Here is a 26,800-nt window from a genome sequence, read left to right as displayed (position 1 = left end):
ACGAACCGCTCCAAAACCCCTATCAAAGCAACACTTGCGTACAGAAAAATTGTCTAAGGATGTTAGCCTTGAATGAAAGCGTGGACAATCTTGTAACAGCTCAAAACATCTGTAGTTGAAAGGGAATTAAATGGCGTTGAATTCATTGTGCTAGATAAAAGAACCACAAAAGGATGAGCACAGAATGAAATAACCATTCGGACATGTAGACATTTAGACATAAAAACAGATAAACAAAGAACTTAAATCAAAAATATAGTGTAAACACATACCCACAAATGCAAAATGGAGTCAAGACAGAAGAAATGAAGAAAGTAAGTAAATTAAGAAATTATGGTCATAGCCACAGTGTGAGTGTGTGTTTTTGTGTGTGCATGTGTATCAGTTTTCAACATGCTGTCACACTGATCAAACTTCAGGCTGATAGCAGAGGCGCCACAGAACCATCACTGTGTTTGCCTAAGACCGTGGGGAAAACTGCACACACACACACACACACACACACACACACACACACACACACACACACACTTATCCTGACAACACAGCAAAAACATATTGTGCATGTATTTATGTGAAATATAATGCGGAGGAATGTGGTGACATTATACAAGTAAGTACATGCACACACATACACACACACACACACACACACACCTGATGGTTCAGAACAAAACTGTCTGTTGGAGCTCATTTCTTGTTTTACAGTTACATTGTCTATATCACATACACATTATGTATAAATTACACATAATTTGCACTCTCCAGTCATTTTCTGTAATGGTTATTTTTTGTCTGCCTGTTTCACCTCGTATAAAATGTTTAAAAAAACAAGCGATAAAGCATGTTATCAAACTTCCTGGTGCTAAGATATGGCCTGGTGGTGGTTTAGTCTACCCTCCTCCTACGACCACATGACATGAAAACATTGAATAGGCAATAAGGCTTATCAAATCTAGATAAAACACTGGCTTTGGGATACATAGCTGAAAGTGTGATAAATCTTTTGATAAGTTTTTCCATGCCTGCTGTTTTTTTTCCCTCCTTTTTTTGCCTTTATTGTCCCTCTCAATGTGAGCGTTTTTCCATTGCATCCTGCTTGCTTGTTGTCAGTGTAGTGAGATTGGAAAAGCCAGATGTAACTACAGGAATCTGAAGAGTGACAAGGGGGGGGGGGGTGTCTGAGCATAATTCGCTCTTCACGTCGTCATTAAGACATCAAAGCGGCTGCAGAAGATACAGGGCTTTTCAGCACTGACACAAATGCATTCTCGGGGAGAAGAGTAACGAATGGGAGAAGAACATGAGAGAAAAGAAAGGACAGAGAGCGAAGAGGAGGGAGGGACATTGCGTGCTGAAGAACCAGCCTTTGGCTTTGATGACGGCGCAAGAATGAAGCAGCAAAAAGCAGACAAAAGTTTCTAAAACTTCAAAAGAAGCCTTTTTGTAGCGCAGGTCCGCTCTCTCTTTCTCCTTGATTCTTCCATTCTTTTTCTCTCCCTCCTCTCTTCAAACATGTCTTTGCTAATTGCCAGACCCTGTTCTGCTCTCCGTAGGCTCTCCACTCCTCTCAGGTCTATTCAGCAGGGGGGTTGTTACAGCGGGAAGGCCTAATAACCCGCTCTGAGTGGGACAATGGAGCCTGCAGGGCCAGCGACAAAATCCCAGCCCTAATGAGAAAAGACTCCTTCAGCGAACAAGCAGGTCTGTCAATAGACTGGCCTATTATGAAGTAACAGGGTAGGGGGTGGGGGGTGGCTGAGTTTGGGAGGCACCGTCTGAGTGTGTTTTTGGTGTTTTAGGTATAGGTGTATCAGAGTAAGTATGTGATAAAGACATAATAAAGAAGTAAAAACAAAAAATTAGTGTATCAAAGAGGAAAAAAAAGTCAAAGAAATAAGGAGATAAGGTGTGTGTGTGTGTTTGTGTGCCTCAAACAGTGTTTGTGTGTGTGTGTGTGTGCATGCTGGTACCTCCTGAGGGTAACAATAGTGAACAGGACTAATCCTCCAGACCGTATAATGGCCACTAAGCTGTCTATTCAGAAGTGCACAGCTCCCCTGCTAACTGCTGTGATCAGACACAAATACCCACACTCACCCATGTGCACTCCTTCCTTCCTTCTGAATCTGGATGAATCTCTGAATCCTACTCGTCCATATCTTCTGATTTCCTCTTCAATGTTCTAATCCTCCATTTCCTCTCACTTGCCTTCTTGTCCTTCAATTTTTGTTGCATTCTCAGCTTATATGAAGGCCAATAATTAATACGAAATTTAAGTACTTTTCATTTGTAAAATTTGCCACGTAGAACCTACAGTATCTTGGTGAAACTAAAAAAATCTGTTTTTTAAATGGTATACAGTGTGTTAAAAGCTACTGTTGGCCAATATATCATTATCAGAATTGTATTTAACTTTCAACAAAAGATACTGGCCCAAAAAAATAAGATTTATCTATCAAGTATTCTACCTGTTCCTCCCTGTGTATTTGATGAAGTTTTTGACTCTATCCCTCCATCTGTCGTACTCCCTGCCTCTCCCTCGTCTTTCTAAACCCCCCCCCCCACTTCCTCCTCCTCCTCCTCCTCCGACTCATTTTTGCAATCTTTGTGTGCGTATGAGTGTTTGCACTGATGAGGTTTTGGAAGAGGTTCACCCCTCGTGCCGAGAATGTAGAGTTGTCGTCACTGCGTGTGAGGGGACTGGGAGCTATGCTGAGTGGGATGCTGAAGCACCTTGTTTCCTTTCAGCTGTAGCTGGGGTGAGGTTGTGAGGATTTGGTGGTTGGTTGTTAAGTGAGGGGGTGTGGGACACATCTCCCATAAGCACCCACTTTAAGAGCAGGTGGAGTGTCTCCTTGAGAGGATCTGTTGATGCCTTTCACATGTCTGTTCTCTCAGTTGCTTATTCACTGAACTTATTCATATGAATTAAGCGATAGTAACAAATTTGATACAGCTTTACAAATATTGACTCATTTCTTTAAAGCTCTTAAATATCGTCTAATCACAAGGCGCGATGCACGAACCAAAATACAACTTTTTAAAACTGGAAACTGAATTAAATCAAGAACCAAAGAACCAAACATTTGATGCCAAATATATGTATCTAACTGTGTAAACTAATAGTTCACACTGACCTGGCTCTGTTTCATCCACTCTCACCTCCCTCATTATCACCAATAAGTCTTTCTGTCGATTTCACCTCGACCCCTTCTGGGTCTGCGTCCCCCTCTCTTTCACTCCCCCCTGTCTCATATCTTTTTGTTAGTGCTGGACTCACACTGAGGAGTTGGGCCCTAATTACATTAAACAAACTGAGGAACTGAGATACTTTTTAAAGTAGCCCACATCCTCAAATATTTACTTCCACATAGTTTTACATGTATGTGGGGGACAGAATGTACTTCATGATATGAGTAATACTGCACTAAATACCCCGTTTTAAATTCTGCTACATTTGTTACTTATTATACTTGTATTTTTTTTTACTCTAAGGATGCCCACTATGCCAAAACACACACAGCAAATTAAAGTTACACCTCATATTAGCTATGGGAGAGTTGCTGTGGAAACCCAGAGTGAAAACACGTTTGCTTTAGACTTTGTGAACAGCTGGTAGACAAAGTGAGAGACAAATTCCACCCTGAAACCGAATTTACAAAGACTGGGAGTGAAGGAAGAAACAGAGTGAGGGATGAGAAGCAACGTAGGGATGACATCTTTTTACGATCAAGAATCAATCCAAGTAACTTGTTGATGCTTCTATGTCTGTTTTTGTTGATTAATTCAACTTAAGCAGTGGGGGGAAAAAGTAGAAGCAGACATCAGAAGTTTTCCCTGGTCAATACGCTGCGTTCACAGTAAATTTGACGCAGTATAAATGTAGCATGATAGCACATTCAAGTGAGAGGAAGCTGGAAGATTTGTTAGGAGGAATGTAATTCAGATTTGATTTCAAGGCTCAGAGAAACAATAGCTATGAAACTCTCAGTAATGATACACACATCACTTCAGTTTTGTGGTGGATTTCCTCTTCAGGGTGACTCACTACTCGGGCCTCGAGAAAAAGGCTCGCTGACTGACAGATGGCATCTCATACTGAGAACTGAAGTCAAAGCTATCAGAGGGTATTTAAGGCCCATTAGGGGTCTATGAGAGCTTGACTTGGAATAAAATCAGCAGATGCGGGCCATACTCCCTGCCTCACATGCGCACTCACACACATATACAGATGTAAATGGAGCATGGAGGCAAACAGGAGGAGGAAGAACGAGGATAGAGAGTAGAGGTAGGTAAGAGAAATAACAAAGAGAGATGAAGCTGAGAGAAGGTGACAAGCTGACTTTCTGAGAAGAACCACAACTGTGTCCTTGTTTCGTACAACAACAAAAATCACATCCTCTAACAGTGTGTTATCTTCAATGCCCCTGATGTTTTATTGTTTCTCCATGTTACTCTGTGTTGAGCTGTTATACTTTTAACAGACCATCTGCCAGCTAATTAGTGTAGAAGGTATTAGTTAGCTTGTTCTTTCTTTCCTCTATTTATGAAGTTTGAGATTCAATAGATGCAGTAAAATTAACTCTCTTGATCCCCACACTGTTTTGGATTCCAGTGTGACATCTCATCCTGTTAGGACACAGGTTCTTCGAAACTTCAATGATTATTCTTTTTTGTTCTCCAGACTTGTTGACATCTTCAGACTGAAGCCAGGAAAAAGCAGAAGCTTGACTCTTTTCTTTCTCTGTGTCTCCCTCCAGTCCATCTTCTTTCCATGTCTTTGTTGGAAGTGAAACGAGGCAAAACCAAAGGATGTGGGACAGACAGCCGTGAAATGGAGGCCAGGGCCCCTGAGGAGTGTGCAATCTTGTGTGTGTGTATTTCGTTCACATCTGTCAATCTGTGTATGTGCATGAACTAACAAATGTTTTCCTGTCTGGTCTTGTTGACAGTATATGCGCAGAGATACAGAACATATATCTCTGTGCATCTGCATCTCTGTGTGTGTTTGTCTCTACTGGACTCAATAACAAGGCAGAAAACAGCTTTTGAAACTCGACTCCTCTTGTCAGCAGCTCCACAGTCCCCCAATGCTATTTCATATGTGGGTACACACACACACACACACACACACCAGCATGTTTACATCTCTGTTCACCACAGTGCCACCCTGATTTCCGGGGAATCCAGCTTTGTCTACCTCGCTGTAAGGGCGGCATGTTGTTACAACAGGAGGACTAACATGAACGAAGCAGATCTGATACAGAGCCTCATGGAATGACTGTGACGGTAAAAACAGAAAAACAGACGTTTATACAATTAATGACCAGTCATGCTGGTCTGGTTCTACTTTTGTGCCAGTTTCATTACTGCCTAAGACCTTTGTTATATGTCATCTCCCTTGTTCTCTCCCTGTATTTGCTGAGTGCAGACTTCCAAATAAAGGCTAAATAAAAGCAATCTGTAAAATTTTATAACTAAATTTGATGCTACAATAAAATAAATGTCCCCTGATCTTTAGTATTCTTATCCAAATGACACAAACAAAGGGGGGAACAGGAGGTGAGACATATGGAAGAAACTTCTAGTGGGATCTGATTCCAGGCTAGTAAAAGCAGCAATGTAGTTCAAGAGCAGGGGGACTAAACCACTCGATGATTTCTGGGCTGCATTTTAAAATAACATCTTTTTCATGTTCTGTAAATCAGGATTGAGACCCCCCCTCCCGTTCCATCCCCTGTGAGGCCTCAAACCCTCAACTGAACACCAACTGAGCGGTTTCTCCGAACCAATGAGCTGCAGCTCCAGGTTCGCTCCATGCATTTTTCTGCCATTAGCGAAAAAAAAAATCGTGGTGTGTGTGTAACCTGAGGAGAAGAATCTGGCGGTAAAAACACTAACTCCTACACACACACACACACACACACACACACACACACACACATTTGGGAAAAGACAGCAAGACAGGCACAGCTGCCCTTGTGTGTTTAGAACTAGGTTGGTGAGGGTGTGTGTGTGTGTGTGTGTGTAGGAAAGAGATTTGGTTATTTGAGATTGTTTTAGGCTCTGTGCAATCACACGCATTCGTACATTTCTGTGTGTGTGTGTGTGTGTGTGTGTGTGTGTGTGTATGACTCATACTAATTAGGCTGCAAACCTTGGCCACCTCTACATCCTCTCCAGATGAGGCACCAGATATCTCAATTAAAAACTCTGAAATTTGAGAACACAAAAACAGAGGAGGTATCAGGATGGAGGAACTGAGGGATAGAGAGATGATGTGGGTCCGCAACCTGATCTGATGTGTTAGTTTCTGGCTGGAAGACAGCTGCAGTCTCACACATGCAATCCAGTTAAATGAAGAGAGAATAAACCTGGATGAAGGAGCAGAGTTCACCTTTAAAAAGCTGGATGCTCGGTGTGAAACAAAAGTAGACTGAAGCAACAATTTGAAATCGTTTAATGTGCATGCATCATCACACTGAACTGGGAGGGCTGAGCTGTGTGATGTCAGGATGTCAGTGTGTACTAAGTGATAATTGATTTTAAATGGGTTTAGCAGTGTCAGTGAACTAATCCTGGCATAAAACCACAAAGCTTTATTTAAGAAAATGTACAACAGAATCATTTTTTGTATAACAATCATCTTCCAAGTCCTGTTTAGGGTATATTTTCCATTTGTCACATTTCATCTTGTGCCTTCATTTTTCTTATTTCAACATTCATTATGTATCTGCTGCTTGATGACCATAAATCACGTACAGGCTCATTTATTCAAACATACATTATGTCTATGTTTGGTATGTTCCTCTGCCTCTCTTTCCTCATTGTTCTCCAATTATGGCCAGATGTCAGCTGCTATGGTTGAAGTCTTAAATCACCACAAATCACGCACACACACAGACACAAGTATGGACTGATAAATGCTATCATTAAAACTAAAAACAGCATTTTTATATTCACATGCACTAAAAGCACACACACGCACATTTTGACATTCACACACCCACGTACACACGCGACTCCAAACCGCTTCCTTCCTTCCTTCTTACGCACTCTGCTCCAGACACACTCCCATTGTCATCACATCTGGTTTGAACTATAAATTTTCTATCATTCATCTGGTTGGGGGGAAAACAATTTCAGAATTTCAGACAAGCGAGTAAGAAAGACAGAAGAGAAAAAGAGAGAGAGGGATCAAGAAAGGGAGTGGGAGGATGAAATGAGAGCTCTCCTGGTGTTCAGTTTTTGAAGGACACTGAGGTTTGTTGAACAGAAAAAAAAATTTATATCTTTCTCAGTTTCACTTTACTGGTGGTCCCATAAATCTGTGCACACCAACGCATACATACGCATGTATACAAACCCTCAGATAAACACACACGCACACACACCGACTATTTACTCATGCAAACATTTGCCAACCCTCACACAATAAAAGAACAAATACTTCAAGGAATCTTCTAATTTCCCCCGCTGACAAAAGCCTGCCTTTGCAAAACGCCTCTCCATTACTTCCAACCACCAGGCAGCAGAACACTGGATGTTTTATTGAAATCAAATGCTATTACACCCTTGAAAAATGGGAAACTGTGAAAATATTGATACAAATTAAAACATGGTCAGGGAAAAATGAGCAGGCTGACTGAGGAAGGTGGAATGAGGGCCGAGATTGAGTGCTAATAGGAAAAACGTGCTAAAGATACTTTGGGTTAGAAATTGAGAGGGAAAGACAATAAGGCGCAGGTGTGGGCTCATTACTGTGAAACGGAGTGGTCATAGAATAATTACCGCAGGACCACACAAGAGAGGAGCGGAGATGAAAGCAGAGACAGAAGGAGGCGAGAGGGGAGGAAGTGAGGAGGCAAAGCAAAACAGCGGAGGGAAAAACACTGAACCAAGCAGAAGAAAATACAACTACAGCTCCTCATTTTCATCTAGTTATAAGCAGATGAGGACAGGCCATCACTTCTTAGGCAAAGACAACTGCACCCATGCATGCAGCCGTTACCCTCACGCTCTGGACATCATTGCCTATGCAGATTGTTCCAGCTATGAAAACACCGCTCTCCATGCTAACTGCCTCTCCAAGGAGATGCTGTGGCATGATTCCTGGCTTGAATTACAGAGAGAGGTCATCTTTGAAGGTTAACCTGGTGGAGCACAAAGTATCTCCGGGTACCATTTGTGTAATCTAGGAATGTAGTGATGTAGCCTCTTATGCTTGTGCAGCATGTGAACTTTTGTACATTTGTTAGCTGCTGGCAGTTTCCTTGAAGCTAGTCTATGACATGACGTGGTGATATGACATGTTTTCTTTTTTCGTTTTTTGTTATCTTTTTAATGAAGTTATTTTTTCAGTTTTCTGATTGCAGATTTGACCAGAATCTGTGTCAGCTTGTGCTCAGGCAAGATTTTAAGTAAACCATTAAGTACATTAGGGTTCCTCATTATTACATTTTATACTGTACTCTGGGACACGGGGAAATATCCATCACTGTGTGATCACTGAGTGATACAAAAACTAGTACAGTCACCAGATGAGACTGTTTTGTCAACTACTAAATCTATGTGTGTAGGTAAAAAAGAAATCTTTCAGAAATAAACTCCTCATTTCACCTGCTAAAGTACTGTTTTGGGGATTCCTGGTGTTTCATTCATTCATTTTAACTGTCTAATGAGATGTGACTAAATTAACTGAAAGGGACAGTGAATGAGAGAGACTGAGAGATACAGGGGAGGAGAGAGAGAGAGAGAGAGAGAGAGAGAGAGAGAGAGAGAGAGAGAGAGAGAGAGAGAGAGGCAGCAGCTGTCTGCATGGATGACCTCAGCGGCAGCTGTTGCCCCCCACCCCCCACCCCCACCCTGCTGCCCTCTGTATGCCAGCCCGCCTTTGAAGTTCAGGTCAAGACCGATACAGCTTGAGATCACATGCCAATAATGATTACTGGAGAATATAAGGATATTATTTCCTGCCAATACAGGAAAAGAGACTTTGATTTTGAGTTTGATTAATGCCGATAAAATGACAATAATATTTATGGATACTGCTACTCTTGGATGTTTGCTTCTTGATTGGTTTCATGTCATAAATCATTATTTATTCAAAAAAAGCTGCAACAGTTTTAAACGCATTGACTGTGAGAAAATGCACAACTTTATCAGTAATCTATAATGTCATTCAGTTTTCTGATAGCAGTAATTTCTTTAAGATTCCCACTTTGGAGAAAAAATCTCCTTATACTGTTAGCTTTGGCTCAAAGTTGAATTTAAATTCCAAGATTTATCAAAACACAGTAAGTCTGTATCACCAACAGTCATTAAGAAAGCGAAAATATCGGCTGGTAATATCTGTATCAGAGCATTTTACTCAAACCCGTCTTTGAAGCGCCGACGCCAAGCAGAAAGAGATGCTTTAGTCAGATTCTCTGGAAGGCAGTGCAGCCTTAATCTCACTGTTGGCATCCGCTCTACTGACTGAAACCTGACACACACACACGCACAAACGCAGACTGACATACACACACACACACAGAGTGGCATGTGCCCAAACACATGGAATGAGCACACACAGAGAGAGGGGTGTGGAGACCCTCAAGCATGCACGCACGCACACACACACACACACACACACACACACACACACACACACACAGACTTGCATGTGTAGATGTCCTCCCTCCAGGTATTTTGTTTACATGGATGAGAGTTGAGGGAAGCGACTATTTGAGTCCCAGTATATTCAGACACACACACACCTGTATTTGAGCAACAAGGTTGTCAGAGTCCACAGGGTCAAAGACTATAGCCACCACGTAATAACTCAGTGTTTATACAACTGAGACAAACAAATGAGGTACACCCTTCCAGTCATGCTGACAACCGACTGAGCCTTCTGTGTGTGGAGTTGGAAAATGATAATGTAGAAAAAGAAAGAACAAACCATGACAATGTCTCTTTCATAGTGACATCTAAATTGAGACGCGCACAGAAACGTGACATTCCACACTACACTGACGCAATGTCCTACACACAAACTCAGCCAGAGCAAAAACACAAGCATCTCCTTTAACAAATCGCTCATTCATAATTACACAGAAACACACAAGCACAATAATTGTGGTCAGAAACACACACAAGCAGAAAAAAATCAGACAAAAGCAGTGCTTTATTGTCTGAAGAACTACAGAGGCTTTAGTACTGTACGATAATGGCCCCACCAACCTAACCTGGCTAATTATATCCTTGGAAAACTCCAGATTCAGTGGGAGCGAACAAGCATGGAAACTCACAAAGAAAGACAGAGAAGAAAAATAAAGAGAGAAAAATCATGTGTAATGAAGACAAGAAGGAGGGCATGAGTACAGAAGACCAGATGCAGACTTAAATTAATGGGAGGAAAGCAACAGAGGATATAAATTAAATAAAAGAGCAAGATTTTAGGACTTACTTGTGGATGGTTGTTTTTTTAGTCTGTCATCATACAAACACGCACATAAACTTCTCTTGCAAAAAAACCCCACAAACTTCATACTTCAGTCTTTCTCAAAAATAAATGTTATGTGTTTGGGAGATTTTGGACAAGTTTTGTTTGAAAAATGACAAACAAATCCAAAGGTTTATATTGGTGTCTTGTCATGTCTCAGTAACATTTTTATCACTTACCTATAACGATGAGTGTGTAGTTGATGTTCACGCTGCCGAAGCCGTTGGTAGCCTTACAGATGTAAGTTCCCGCATCGTCAGTCTCCACCTCTTTAATTCTTAGAGCGTGCTGTAACACCCTGAACCGTGTCCAGCCACTGTGGATGTTGCGGCCGTCTTTGGTCCACATGATGAGCGGCGGAGGGTCGCCTTCAACAGGGCAGGGCAGCTTCATGGTGCGACCAAGGCGGATGCTCTGGCGGTGGGCCACGCGCTCTGACACCCTGGGGGGACCTTGATAATAGACAAAGAGAGGGAGAGGAGTTATTGAGATTATAAAGTGCTACATTAAACACTGTGGTATTTTCAGATAAATCAATATCTTTTTTCACTACCCCTCCAACACTATACTCTGTCTTAAGAGTAGGAATCTAGAAATCTGATTGCTACCACTTTGTGGTTATAACCAGACTTTGTGAAACCACTTGTGCCAAAGCAATAAGTGTGTTGAGAGATGGAGGCATTTTGAGAGAAGCCGGTGTGTCAACAGGTTAAGGATTAAGCTTAGGATGACCTCTCATAATGCTTATCCTCCTGACATGCCACCATCTTCAGGTTTGCAGTAACACACTTGTCATTCTCACCACTATTCCCATTCCCAATTACCATTAAATACAGCACACAGGAATTATCCTTCAACCTTCAGTAAGTTTAAAATGGCTTAACTAAAACTAAATCTAAAACACTGACATTTTAACAAAGACAACAATAAAATCCCCTGGCAGCAAACAGAAAGCAAAGAAGTGAGTTTAATATCAACTGAGATGTCATGTTGGGACATAAAATCAGGCAGTGACCTTGACCGCGCAGTAACTGGTCTGCTGTGAAACTGCACACTGGAAAAACAAAGGGGGTGGAGGGGCACCCTGATTGACTGGGAAAGGTGGGAGGCAATTGGGAGAAGTAGGGGTGATGGAGAAACAAATAAGGGTGAGGGGGAGGAGAAAGAGAGAGGAAGAAAGGTAAGGAGAGACTGAAGGGGGTGAGGGAGAATGGAATTTAAGGGAGTACGACTGAGGAGAGAAAGGGAATAAAATGTGGTCAAATAGGAGAGTAATACAAAGAAAGACAAACAAGAAGATAGAGAGATGGTAGCAGGCTGGATGTAGGAGTTAGCAAGGTTCAGTTCTCTGTTTGACCTCTCATTACTCCTTTTGGGTTACAACAATACCCTCCAAATATACTACTAAAAACACATAATAGGCCACCATGTAGCGAACAAAGTGTCCTCACAGACTACAAAAGGCAATTGTATGGAAATCTATCAGAAAACAACCCCCTTCAGGTCACGTCCTGTAAGTTAAACATTTTAAAAGAAGGACAAAGGGTGGTTCATGTTACCAATGTGCCTGATAGAGGCTTATCTAGCTGAATACATACGGTCTGATAAAGATTAGAAACAGATGTAAACATAGCCTTAAATATAGACATTTGAGGTTTGATACTTTATCACAGAAAATGAACACAGACTTATGCCAGACATTGCGTATGGAGACTTTTAATTTGCCCTTGTGAACAACTGGTTTAATAAACAGCTGCAGACTTGCACTATTTTGTTGTTTTCAGTGAGCTTTTGGTGGTTTGTACAGAAGGAAGGGAGCTACCGCAGCTGTCAGTGACATCACTAGAGTTCTAATGTCAGCTCACAAGGATCACTAGATTTCTACTGCAGCTATCAATGACTAGTTGACACTTCAGTGCTACTGAAGCTAATGACATCACTAGTGTTCTATTAGTCTAGTACTCAAGTACTGTAGAGTTATGATATTCCTAATGTTCTACTATAGCTCACAATGACATCAGTTAAGTTGATAATGACATCACTAGTGTTCTACTGCAGCTCTAAATGGCATCACTAGAGCTCTAATATAGCTCACAAAGTCATCACTTGAGTTCTGACATTCCTGTTCCTGATAACTGACAATGACATCACTGGAATTAAACACCACAATTTAACACCACTAGTGTCTACTGTAGGTCATAATGATATCAGTACTGTTCTACTACTCTACTACTGTAGCTCATTTTATGGTATCACTAGAGTTCTACTGTAGCTGGGTCATAACATCAGTTAAGTTATACTGTAGCTCTCACTTTGGCCACATTAGTCTAAAACTCACTGATAAAACCAAAAGTGAGTAACCCAAAATGTTTGGAATGTCAGAAATGACCAATCACCTGTATCTATTTTTACTTTTTTGCATTTCTTTAGGAAGAAGTAGGTAGTTGGTATAAGCAGTAGCAGCCACCATGGTTTTACTGCCTACAGGGTGTCAGACGTAAGAAAATTCAAAGAGAAAGACTTCACTGGCCCACACTGTCCATCTGTCACCAAAACAAAACAAAAGGGTCTTGATTTATTCCCTCCACTGCGCAGCTGTAGATATAGGAGATGTATAAGGTGACTCAAAGTAGTATAAATTAAGGTGATTATAAAAAGGGCAAACAGTAGTCTCCACGTATTTGCTATCACGACCGCCTGTTGTTTTAACAAGAGAGCAGAAGCTGGACACAATGATGGATGGATGGAGGTGAAATGTGTGAAAAAGACATTAGTCACACAGAGGTATTCATGGGAGCCTCTCCTCCTCCTCTGTCCTCCCTCCATCCTCCTCGTTTCTGGATGGGATAATGTGTTCGTTCAGCTGTATGGCTTTCTCATCACGGGCTCGACAGCTCACTCTTCTTTTTCCTACTCTCTACCTCTGTTTCTTTCTCTTTTCTCTGGTTATGCCTGTTTTTTTAATCCCTTCTTCTCTTGCCCTTTTTTGCTATTTCTTTGTTTTGTATAACTCCCTGAACATATATAAATCTCTCTTCTTCTCTTTCTTTCTTTTATTCCTTTCCTTTTTTACTTATTTTGTCTACATGTCCAATTTCCACACATTGCCTTTCCCTATATCTATATCATCCCTTAATGTTCATTTTCTTCTTTCTATTTATTTCTTTTCTTCTTTCTTTTTCTCCTCCAACAGATTGAAATCTCATTCCCCTGAACTCTCACTACTCCCCTGCTGCCTCTCTCTTTTTTGCCCTTAACCCCTCGCTTCCTTTTACTACCTCCTCCCGTCCCCCTCTTTCTCACTGTCATCACTCTCATCGACCTCTCTGCCTCTCTCTATTTCGCTCTCTTACTCCCTGCTCTCTTTCTTCTCTTTCATCACACTCATTCACACCAACGTCTTCGCTCGGTGCCACATCTCCTCTCTCTCTCCGAACTGATTTACTGGTCTCCTGCCTTTTTCAGATCTGCACAACTCCCAGCTTCCCCAGTCTCTTCCCCAGAGACTCACAGGAGCAGGACCTCTAACTGAACCTCTCAACTTTCGACAGTTAACCTCTCCTACACTCTCCCTCCTCGCCCTTTTTTCTTCCTCCCCTCCCTCCCTGCCTGACGAAGGGAACACAGAGTAACAGCCTCCTTTCCTCTCTCCCTTCCCCTCCTCATCATGGTCCTCCTCCTCTTCTAAGTAAAGTCTTTTTAAATCTGTCTCTAGAGGTGAAACTGATGCGAGTAAAAAATCTATTCCTCTCTTTCATGAGACGAAAGGTCAGTAAGTGTGTGTGTGCATGTGTGCCAGTCCATATATTTGCAGCTGAATGTTAGTTTATGTAAGAAAAATATGCATACTGTATATAGTCAAATTACACTAATCATGTGTCTACTGTGTGCTTGAGCGTCTTTGTCTGTTTATCTGTTGGGTAGCCTGCAAATGTGTATTAGTGTGTGTGTGCGTGCATGTGTGGGAGCAAAGAAAATTGCAGGGCTTTAAAACTTCAGTCTGTTTAGTCCATTCAGGGGCTCATGGCACTCCCTTGCCTAAAACTGACTTCCCACGACAATCTAAAGCACCTTGAAGATTGTTTGTCTGCCTCCAGATGCACACATGCCGTGCACACCCTCCCTCTCTTTCCCTTTATACAGCTAGGGAGTGTGTAGGTAGGTTATATGTGCATGCCTGGTATTATGCTGCCTAATGACAGGAAAATACAGCCCACGTCAGACACACACTACTCCCACAGAGGCAGAACCTTCCAGTTCTGAACTGCACATCCTCCTGCATGGACAGAGGGAGACTGAAGGCCAAATAAATCGGCTCAGACATTCTGTTCTTTTAGCAGTTACACTGAAAACAACTCAAAATCAGCTGCTTAACATTCCTGTGCATGGTAATCTATGTTGAATTAGGCCATATTTGGAGCAAAAAACAGACTTCATCACAGACAGTGTATATACCATAGTGATACAGTATGGCACAGTATAATATTGTGTAAAATTATACATATGTGCAGTAAAATATAGTGCAGTCCAGTGTTGTCTTAACTTTTTTTAGAGTAAAGCATCAAGTTCCTAACGATGGAAAGTCTAATTCAAGATCCACATAGTTGTTTTACAGGGACGTCTAATTCAACCAGTTTAAAAAATCATTAACTTTTGAGCCAACATAGAGGAAAAGTCCTTAAAACTCCTACTCCGGTTCAGTCTAGCATAATCTGGTACCTCGTCTAGTTCAGTCTAGTTTAGACCAGACTACTGTATTAATGTCTGGGTTGACTCAGTCTGGACTAATCAAGTTTGGAAGGGTCTAATACAGTCTTATATGGTCCAGTATAGTCCAGTCTAACATACGCAAATCCAGTTTGCACTTGTGCAGTGTGTACAGTCTAAGCCAATTTGGTCTAACCTAGTTATGTCTGGTTCTAGTAACAGGAAAGCAGGTCCAGTAGATGATCCTGACTAGATCTCATACAGATTAACTTAGAGCCAATTCTAATACTATACTTTTCAACAAATTATGCAAGTTGTTTCAATTGTCACACTGAAGTGCTTTTTATTGCTCTGGCTTACAAATAAAACTAGCACACCTTTGTACTTTCACACGCTCAACATTAACAGATATATCCCTGTAGAGTTTTACATAAACTCAAAGAGTTTTCTTTGGGTCTCTATTCTGCATTCTTCTTTGAAATGCAAAGATCACAGCCAACTAATATCTGAGCACAGTGCAGATTTTTTAAAATCAGACTCACTAATGCCTTTCACAGACATTTCCAGGAGTTACATTTTTTTTGATTAAAAAAATTAATGCCACAATTGGCTGATAATGAAACATCTGTAATATACTTTACATTAGAGGGAGAGCAATCAACGCCTACTCTCACATGAGACATTTCTTGAAATCAGTTGAAAAAAAAAAATAGTTCCACCATCCAAATACTTACATTTTTCTAATTGCAGAAGAAAATACCTACTAATTTGATCAATTTCTGAGATGCATATTTTATGTGACAGCTGGGGCTGCGCTTTATGTTTTGCTTTTGGATCCAGAGTTTGGTCTTTTAATCCCCTTAACGTTCCACTGGTCTTTGAGTCAGATGGGTCTACAGTCCAACACAACGTTGTTGTTGGCAGGGAAGTGAGACTGGAGCTGGAGGAGAGAGCCGAGGAATGCTTTTGATGGAGAGCACTTAACAGCAGGATACAGCGTTGATGTACTACGCAAGGTAGAGGTGTGTGTGTGTGTATGTGTGTGCGTGGGTGTGTGTCACACTGTGTTTCTCCAAAGACTGGAGGACTGCAAGAAAAATGGATCCTCAAGAGGTCATAATTATTATCCGATCAGTTAGAAAAGTAACATTTACCTCTTTATTTCTATTTCATACTTCTAACTAAGCTCATTTTATAAACTGGCAAAAGGTTAATCCCTCCACAGTGTGCTTCAATGAACATTTGTGTGTGCACTGCTCAATTTACCCCAATACACCTAAGTTAGATATTTACTCAGCGCTTTTGCTGAAACCCTGTAATCCCCTGCTGTTACTTTTTTTGCATCTGAATTATTTTTATAAACCTGAATCTCGTTATCACATCCATACTCTCCAAATTGATTATGACCACTGGGATGCTTGTTGCGTAACGCCACATTAGTTGAATCAAGTTGTTTAAGGTTTTTTGTTTTTTTTAATAAAAAACAACTCCAACTCCAGCAGAATTAACACAGCAAAAAACTCACTGATTGTCTGTCCTCCTCCTCCCTCTCTGTAACTGACACACACAAACTTAAACACACACTGAGCTGCCTTTCTTTGGCCTGAGGCAACAAGCAGAGTGATGGGTACACATTAAGCTGCCTTCTTTGGGGGTGTGCACACACAAACACACACAAAACACATAGCTACACTGACACTTTCTCATTTTGACCCAGTCACTTCCACCCCATCAATAGGTCAACTGCTGCTTGCTTCTCTCTGTCCTTAACACTAGGCCTAAGGCTGAGGAGGATTCACCAACATCACTGAGGGGATACACACACATTTACACATAAAACCAAAGGCCTACACTTGTCTCTCTCTCCCTCTCGCTCTCTCTCACACACACACACAAAAGAAAAACACACAGTGGCCAGAAAAACTTTGAGGAATCTGCTGAGTGGTTGGTAAGGCAACCTGATCCCCAAAGCGACTCACACCTTCGGCTTTCTGACAGCACACACTCACAAAGGTGTAACCCCTTTTCGATATTTGCTTTAGTCAGATACTGTTTTTTTAATGACCTGATACTCATCTTAGCCTTTAACAGAAATGTGATTTGTTCTTTTGCACTTCCTTTCATTCTCCTTTCCGCTCTCTCCATCTTTCTGCTCCTTTCACTGCAGCCTTTCTAATAACTGGTTATATTGTTCGCCTTTTCCTTTCTTCTTGCTGCTGCACCTGTCTACTTTTCACCAGAGGAAAACCTTTCCACAATCAGGCTTAAGGATAACAATCAAGGCTGTTATTTTGAGGAAACCTACCAAACAAGTTGCTGTGTTAGGAGGAGGAGAAAACCTTAGCCCCTTATGCAGAAATAACACCTCACACATATAGACAGTGCCCTTAAAGGCCCCCCAAAATGAGAGTAAAAATGATATAAAATTACCACAGTCACGCTGTTCCTTCCAATAACAAAGACCGGTGTTTAAATTTCATGTTAATTTCCTCTGAAGCCAGCAGGGTAAGGTGCAAAATGTACCACAGACCTTTTCCTGTTGGGTTTATACTTGGCAAGAGCAATACATTTTCTCAGTTTAGGTCCTGGCCTGAAATGAATCATGTTTAATGACACACTCCACCCAAATGAATACAGGAGAGAAGATTTATGAAAGCGATTAATTTACTTAAGTGAGGTAAAAGGAAACTGTTTTAATGGCAACAATTTGCCGCTCTGAAATCTTTATGCACTGTGGGAAAAAATGTGTAGATTTGCTGTTTAAGAATCTGTTAGGACTTCATGTCATTCTTTGCACAGCTCATTGGTGCAGCTACGTATTGTACAACATGAAGCTAGCTTGTGGCTAATAGACTGAGGTTCATTCATACAGAAATATATTTTCAGTTTCTAAAGTCAGATTCATAAAAATGTCAAGGCAATCTGCAAAACCTATGGCCTGTGGTCCAAAAATAAACACTGCAGTAGTTTCATTTCATAAAAGAAAGATGGATACTCGAACAACTTGGAAAGTGGGAACAAGTCTTTTCAGACTGAGACAGAGAACATAAAGTTCTGCAAACCACCAGGAACCTGAGGGCAGTTTGAAACTAGAACATTCTTTAAAAGCTTATAAAAGGCTTTACAAAAACCACATCATGCACAGTATGCACTTGTCTGAGCATAGAAACAACTATGGCCCATTATATAAATGCAAATTAAGGAAAGGGACGAAAGTACAGTAAGGTAAGAAAAGGAAATCTAATGTGTGAAAGACAGTTGCAAAGACACACACACACACCTAGGCAGACAGTTAAGGGATTGAGTAAAGTAGGGATAAAGAGGTGGAATTAATCCACACAAACAACTACCTGCTAACATTTACAGGATTTACAGGTAAACAGCAGGCTGGACATGAAACTGACATTTTAATGACTACCTCAGATAAAATCTGTACTTTGCTTGTATTACATTAACATCCTGTGCAACAAGAAAAAAAAAGATTGACAGTGCTAGAGACATCTTCAACGGTCCATTAACATTGTGCTGTCATGACTTGCTTAAAACTGATCTGCTAGTTGTGCATGAACGAAAACACAAAATGAGATTTTCTCAATTACCTCTATCTTTCATGGACAGAGAAGAAGGGGAAATTAGATTCTCACTGTCTAAACAGTGGGCATATTAAAATGCCACACCTGTCTCCTGTGAAGACAGTGTGTCTCCAAAGCATTCATGTGACCTGATGAGGTTTGTTTTACATTATGGATCAAGTTATTTATACAATTTGTGTCTCGACTCACTGAACCATACAGCATGGTATATATAGAAATAAAGAGAAGACTACTAAAATACTTCATGTTTTTTAACTGAAGAGGAGGTTTTTTGCTTTGACTGTGGCCATTTTTGGCTAAACTAAGGGATTAAAGCATCCTGGGAAGTTTCGACAATCACTTTGTAGCTGTTAAAGTAACATGGTGGAAAGATGGAGGGGGGAAAAGTGAACAGAGAATGAAAAGGTGAGCAGGAAAAAGACTGAATAAATGGGGCAAGGAGGCCAGCTGGGGCTGAAAGTAGGTCAAAGGCCATAAGTACTATTCCAGTTCAGAGTGTGTGTGTGTGTGTGTGTGTGTGCACATGTGTGTGTGTGTGTGTGTGTGCATCATTCCTGGCTGGTCAGTGTATGGAGGCTGGGGACTGGGTTACATTTTAAGGCAAAATAAGACCTGAGACAGACAGGCAGCAGACATCCTGATCTAGAGTCAGTTACTAAGAAGTATGACAGTATACAGTACTAAGCTGACCTCCATCTTGAATTACCAATGTTGAAGCATTATATAATTTATAGACCTATGTAAGAACATTCTTTTTTCCCCGATAAATGTAATGTTTAAGATAAACTGCTAGTTCCAAAATGAAGGGGTTTGTCTCCAGTTTCTTTTTTATCTAGAGCATCAGAAACTTTTCTGGGATGCTCCCTAGGTTTTTCTGTCATACTAGTAGTTGCCATAGCCTACTCCATTACTTTGGTTGCTCCCCTCCTCAGCTCTGACAGACCAGTCATTGCCAGTTAACATAAAACACATCGCTACCTGTGCAACCACTGCAGGAATCTCACCTGTAAATGTCCTGCAGTCCAGCTTTAAGACAAATTACATGTCATAAAGAACATGAAGAACATGTCCAATTCTGTTTGGTAAAGGAGATTCAAGAGCAACATTTTTATACACACAGAAAATTTGAACATACAGTTGGATAAACAGCTTCACAATTTCACTCTAGCCAACCTTCACCAGTGACTTCAAGCACCTGTTAGGCTGCAAAGTCTCTCCCCAAAACTACAGCCATGGCAGGTGTTGTTATGTGTATGTGAGGAATCTGAGGTCAGGGTCAATTTACTTATTCAGTCACTGTCAGGTTACAGCCGACAGGAGTGGGCACAACTTAGCAATGTGAACAAGGCAGTGTCAGAGAGAAAGTACAATCAAAGCATGGCTTTTGTGGTAAACATTTACATTTAACTACAGTACACTGACCTAAACAAAATGGGCATTGTAAATACATCCATGTGTATGATAAATATACTGTGCATGTACTGTGTGTGCGTGTATTTTGTGTGCATCAGCAGAGTGTCTCGTGCCTTACAGATAAGGCAAGTCATAGTTGGCACAAGATAAGAACTAGTTAACACTCCTGAGTGTGTGTGAATGTTTGTGTGCATGTCTGTGTATGTGAGAGAGGCAAACCAGTGTCCTCGACCTAACTTTTATCAGCATTCTGGAGGCAGACACTGTTACTCATTAACAGCAGTGAAAACGCACACACACAGAGACACACACACGCACACATACACATTATCAACAGTGGACTGTTGGATTAGTGGACCACTATTTACAGTCATTTTAAAAAACTGCAAAACTACTTTTGTAAATTTCTTTTCAAAATTGTTAAGAGGGGACTTGCACCCCAGTTCAATGTCTACCTCTCAGACAGGGGTGGTTCTGCAAGCCATTCACATCATCGAGGAGTGTGAGCGAGGCACTGAAATCCCTGCTCCAGCCTGCAGAGGCAGTGCTGAGTACGAAGTCCTCCACTCAAACATCTGCAGGTCTCTTGTTGGCTAAAATTAAATGGTGGTACGTGCACATGCACACACACAGTCGCAGTACCACCACCTGCTCTGGAGCCCTTTAGTGATAAAGAGGTGAATATTTGCTATGAGGGAGCCTTTCATATTGACATAACACACATAAAGGAGGAGACATAGTAGGATGGTGAGTGAAAGACAGATTTTATAAGCACCTAAATGGGCTATATTCAACTAGGAAGGCCAGAACAGGTACAGTTTTGTGGTTTGTGTTTAATTAAATGTGATTTCATTATTTCAGCGGTCCATTTAACAAAAACTTTCAAACAGTCTGCTGCTGCTTTGCATTGTTGGGGAAAATTCCTCTAACGAGTTACAACACAGCAAGTGATTATTTAAATTAAAACTATATTTTTATTAGAGGTAATTCATGTGAGGGCTTCAGTTAGTCATTAAGCAGATAAAAAATATATGCAAAAACAATTAACGATAGCTTTCAATGACTACATTCATTGTGAAGCTGACACTTATGTCACACTGAGATGTAGGAATTTTTATTTTGTTCAAAAGTAGTTTTATGTAACCTACATGTTTTTTTTTTTTTTTTAACTTTTGGCCCAGTTTTAACCGAGACATCTACACTATTTGACTATTGACAAATCAATACTTACTGTGCCATCATCTCAACAAACATTGCTTCTGTTGCTCCTTAGCTTTTATTTGTGGTACTTCTGACTTTGTGTTGCTACTTTTATGACTTATTAACAGAGGTCTAACCTGTTGCTTATCATGGTTTACAACCTCGTTAACAGTACCAGGTACATTTTCATTCTTCATTCTCTGAGTAAGTAAAACTTTACCACTTTTCAAAACAGGATGAGAGAGTGACTCAGTTAGAAAAAGCATCTGAATGGACAAGAAATAAGGAGTTAATGTCAAATGAACAAATCAGAACCCTAAGACATGTTACACACTCAGGCTACATGTGATAATCCAGTCTTCCGCCTTTCTTCTCCCTCCTTCATCGTCCTGTACTTTCTACTTCTTTCCTTCACATTTCCTCCTCCTCCTCCTCCACCTGTGTGTTTTCATGTTCACTGGGTGGGGAGTTAGACATTCCAAGCATACATATAACACATAACACACACACACACATGCACTGATGCCCCCACATTCCACACCAGTCCTCAGCCATGACTAAGGCCATTTGTTCAGCTCAGGTCACTGTCTCATCTTGGCCTACCGTGTGTGTGAGAGAGAGGGGATTAGGTGTGTGTGACTGCATGTGTTTCATGAACAGCTCTTTTGTTGACTGACATCCAATTGTCTCTCAAAGCTTTAATGAAGACAGCTTAATGAAGATGCAACAACTCTACTGATGTCTTACACAAACCTCAAGCCTGTAACCTTTAACCTTTACAAACAGTGGAAGTTGCCTCAGTGAGTAGTGCCATAATTCACATATAGTTCACCACCCAGCTAACATGGACATGCGCACCAGTAAAAAAGGTAGAGTGGAGGCAGTGTTTCTATTGTTGCCACCTGATGGCAAGTGAGTGCAGGTGAGGTTGAGCAAGGTACAAGTGAGAGTAACGTTTAGAGGAAAACTTGTCTGTGTTTGAGAAATGATAGCTGCAGTAAAACTTGCAGATAAACATTTTAGTACTTGAATTTAAAGATTTATCTGTTATTACATTTTTATAGCCCTACTAGATCACTGAAATGCATGAAATGTTTATGGATGATGGCTTTAATATTTTGCAAGTGAGGATTTACACACAGATAACACAATGAAAAGTTATATGATTGACCACAGCGTCAATGTAACACTGGATCATTTGAAGGTATTTGCACATATACTGTGATTTTTACCCCTGGATTTAAAGTGAGACTCATCAAGGCCCAGTTCAGGAAAAAAATGCCTGGAGTCCTGCTCCCCACTCATCAGTATAACAAGCAAGAATATTCATCAGTTGAATCATTCCTTCTACAAACTAAATATGTGTGTGTGTCCCGGCACATGCAGTATTTGCCATGACGCACAGACAAACCAGGAACAGAGCTTTGAGAAGTGTTGATTGAAATACCAAATACACATATACACACATACGCACACACAGGCAATCCCAGAATACCTCCTGAAATGAATCAGTCATCATGTCACTTGTAGCTGTCAGTATGGACTAATCTCTGTCTCTGTCTGCCTCACTCGTGTTTTCTTCATCTCTTGTTCTTTTTTTCCTCTCATCATTCTGCATATATGTGAGTATGTATGTTATAATTACAGTGGGAACTAGAAAAAAAAAAAAACACAGAAGCCACTACATTATACTCCTCTTGTCTATCTGTTTAAACAGTAGCATAGTATTTATGAGGCTACAGCTACCTGACAACAAAACTAACTAGTCTGTCGGTGATGCCAAACATGTACAGTCTGTATACACCCACAGTTCTGCGTGGATACACCTGTGCATGTAAGCCATGGGCGTGTAGAGGCTTTAAGTGCAAGTCAAAGTACTCATGCTGAACAGGCACTTTAAGAAGGTTTAATTGGTCTTACGGATGCAACCTAACAATTCTTTTCTTGATTAATCTTAGTTGTTTGCGCAATGAAATATGAAAAACATCCATCCCAAGTTCTCAGAGCTCAAGATGACATCTTCAAATATCTTGCTTTGTCAAACAGAACCCACAGATACTGAAGTTATTATCATAAAAGACCATGGAAACCAGAAAATATTCACATTGGAGAAGCTAAACCCAGAGAAATTTGATATGTTTTATTTTTATAAACCCACTGGATTATCTGAAAAATGCACACAAAGCTGAAAACAGGCCTGTTATCTTTAGCTCATGAAAAGTTGACATTTTGGAAGTGTTTGGATTTCACAGGACAGCAACTCTAAAATTATAATACTCACACAAACTTCACAACTTCAGAACTGAAAAAAGAAACCTGTGTTACTTTCTGCCACTGAGAGCTATATTCAGCTGCCAGAGTAAGTCAACCTATTTTTTCTCTCAAATAAATGTAACCACATGTAATCCAGTGTGGTTAAAGCTGCACACCTTAAGTCCTGAACCTCCACTACACCACTGATCTGAGAGCTTTTCTCTCCCCCACCTTCTCCATTTTCCACCATGTCCCACTGCCTTCCCTAAAGCTCCGCCAACACAACAGTTAAATCCCAGAAAGCAGCCCATAAGTACCTTTGTTAATTACGTGTGGAAGAATAGGCCTGTTGTGTCCTGGTGTGATAATGGTGCCAGCACAACAGAGGGATTACCTCCGGATAATACGTACGCTGAGCTGACCAGTGTGATGAAGGGCCATATAGTGGGAAATAATTAACACAGCTAACTGGTCTGCAGGCCTTTCAGCTAGACGTCAGCACTGTGTGGTTACTGGCAGGGGATTAATGTCCTGGGTTATTTCACTGCAGCTGTAACCAATATCTGGAGATACTCTGTTTTTGTAATTTTTTACAGATCTAGTCAATGTTTTGCCTGTTACTTTGGGAAAAATGCAAGAAATGCCAGTCATGCCATTCTCTGCTGCTTTTCAAATTATTAACAATAATCAACACAGGGTGCACTGTCTACTTTGGCGGCATGTGAAGTCCTGAAATACTTGTACCACACTGTGTCAGTACACACTGTCTCAGTGTCTGGGATATGAACTGTTGGCTTTTGGCAGTTATCTATGAGCTGTGGTTCTTGCTCATTGTAGGCTCTTTTTTTTTACATTAAATGAATTCAGAAATGAAGTCAGGTCAGTTGTATTTATTTTTTCAATTTTATAGCCAAAACTCACAAATTTGCTTCAAGGGCTTTACAGTCTGTACAGCTACAACATTCTCTATCCTTAGACCCTTGATTCGGATGAGTAAGTACTCCCAAAACAAACCCTTTAAAGGGCAAAAAAGGAAGAAATGAGCAACAGAGGAGAGATTCTTCTTCCAGGTATGGTCAGGCAAGCAAAAGTCTGATTTACAATTTTAAAGCCAGGTCCACTAATTTCAAAACTAGGCTCACTAGATTTAAGGGCAAATTCACTATCTGCACAGCCACATTTACAAAGATTTAAAGCCAAGTGGACAAGGTTAAAATATAGTAGTGAATCAAAATGTACAACTTTTAATTAAAAATGTATGTTTTTTCAAGAGGGTCAAGCCACACATTTAACGCCAGATTCACAGTGCTTAAGGTGAAATTCGCTTCATATAAAACTAAATCCACACATTATAAAGGCAGATTAAAAGGTGCCAATATACTTAATCAAAGTGCTTGTCAGATAGCTAAATAGCTTAAGAGTACTGCAACAAAAAGTGCTTGTCAGATAGCCAAATAGCTTAAGAGTACTGCAACAAAAGTACTGGGAGATGAACACAGAGCTTTCTCTCTAGTCCAGCACAGACACGTGAGTTTAGTCGCAGAGGATGCAGCTAAGAGGAGGCCATCATGTGTTGGTCGTGGTCAGCCCTGCTACCTGTGGAAATGCATGCTATCATGGCTTGGCTTGGCACAGTACAGCTAAAGTTGACCAATTCATGCTAAAGGAAAGACTCTTTTTGAATGTCTTCAAGCAAAGACTATTTGAAGATATGCACTATTATCCCCATATTTAAACAATGATTGCATCTCCCCCTTTATTGACAGGCAGCTTTTCACTCCACCTTGGAGCGTGGATGTTCAGAAAAATGTGGACAGATGACACATTTTTTCCACACAATAATGTAAGTGTACATTGGCCATTGGTGACAAATCGATTGATACTATACAAATTTTGATGATGAAAACAAATATTCAGTAAATACCAGATGATGAAAAAAAATGTCTATGGCCACACAGTCACCAGTGTATATGTCCCTACCAGAGTTCCCATCTTGCTGAGCCCACCCCCACATCTCTCACACTCCTCTCACATTCCCCCTGTAGTATAGATTCCACATTGACAGCTGGCACTAGGGGGAAAAAGACGAGTGCGTTTGTGTCTCATATGTGGTGGTTTTCAACTTTGTGACATGTTTTAATTTTTGTTTTTTTGGTCTGCACGCAACCCATGCCACAACAAGGAAAACCATCCCAAAGTAGTTTATGTGCCCACTGTGGTCATTTAAATAAAAGTTCCTTTTAGTGCATTTCGTGCTTTAGAAGAGAAGATAAACCATGGAAAAAAGAAAATATATAGATGGAATATATCTTGTGAATCCTGTAATTCTAAATCTAATATTTCAATGTGATATATGCAAAAAAGATGAGGTAAAGGTTGTTATTTGTTTTGTACAAGCAAATTCTGTGTAAGTGAGATACACAAGAGCTCAACAGAACGAGCACTAAACTAAACCAACTCATAGCTAAAAGCTACAGCAGCAGCTTACAGAGCGTATTTCCTAAAGCTGTCTGCCTTAACATCCTGCCCCTGATCAGCCTCCACTTCCTGGGGTTGAAGGTCATCTGAATGTCTAATAAACAACCAAGAAGAAGAGAGTGTGGCTCACTGTCCATAACATGTCAATCACATTTGAGGCTGAGGTCACAATGGCGGTATTTTTGGGGTTAGGGTAGTCTTGTGTTCCCGTCGTTCTGTCTATCACAGTCAATCACACACACACACACACACACACACACACACACACACACACACACACATACACACAAACACACAGCTGTCCCGAGTGCAGCATCACCCCCGTCCCTCCTCACCAGACCCAATCTGACAGGCTGAAGCCCAAAGAAAACAAGGCTCTGTGTCTCCTGTCCCAGCGATCACCTTTCAACATCTCATTTGTAACGCCATCAGGAATAACAGCTGGAGACTTTGTGTGTGTGTAAGTGTGTGTGTGGTAGGTGGGGGTTAAAAAGGGGTTGGAAAGGGTCTGGTTGAAGGGTAGACAGGAGAGAGAGATGGAAACCAGGAGAGACAAAGAAAGTGGCAGAGGAATTAAAATGTCAAAGCGCGAGATAGAGAGTGACAAAGAGAAGATCAGAGAGAGGGTGAGATGTAAAGGCAGTAGAGTACAGACAATTAGATGACT

At 40.8% G+C, this 26,800-nt stretch overlaps 1 protein-coding gene across 1 annotated transcript in view; it reads right to left on the bottom strand.

Annotated features, from left to right (window-relative positions):
* fgfrl1a (fibroblast growth factor receptor like 1a) overlaps window positions 1-26,800 on the bottom strand; it is a 67,535-nt gene that overhangs the window by 29,766 nt on the left and 10,969 nt on the right. The window contains exon 4 of the mRNA XM_018693716.2: window positions 10,669-10,941. Within this exon, the coding sequence (XP_018549232.1) occupies window positions 10,669-10,941 (273 nt within the window). The remainder of the gene's footprint in view (window positions 1-10,668; window positions 10,942-26,800) is intronic.

Source organism: Lates calcarifer, linkage group LG8 (assembly GCF_001640805.2).
Source record: "Lates calcarifer isolate ASB-BC8 linkage group LG8, TLL_Latcal_v3, whole genome shotgun sequence".
NCBI classification, from domain to species: domain Eukaryota; kingdom Metazoa; phylum Chordata; class Actinopteri; family Centropomidae; genus Lates; species Lates calcarifer.
Note: the sequence above shows the minus strand (reverse complement) of the source record. Positions and strands in the feature narration are given on the sequence as shown.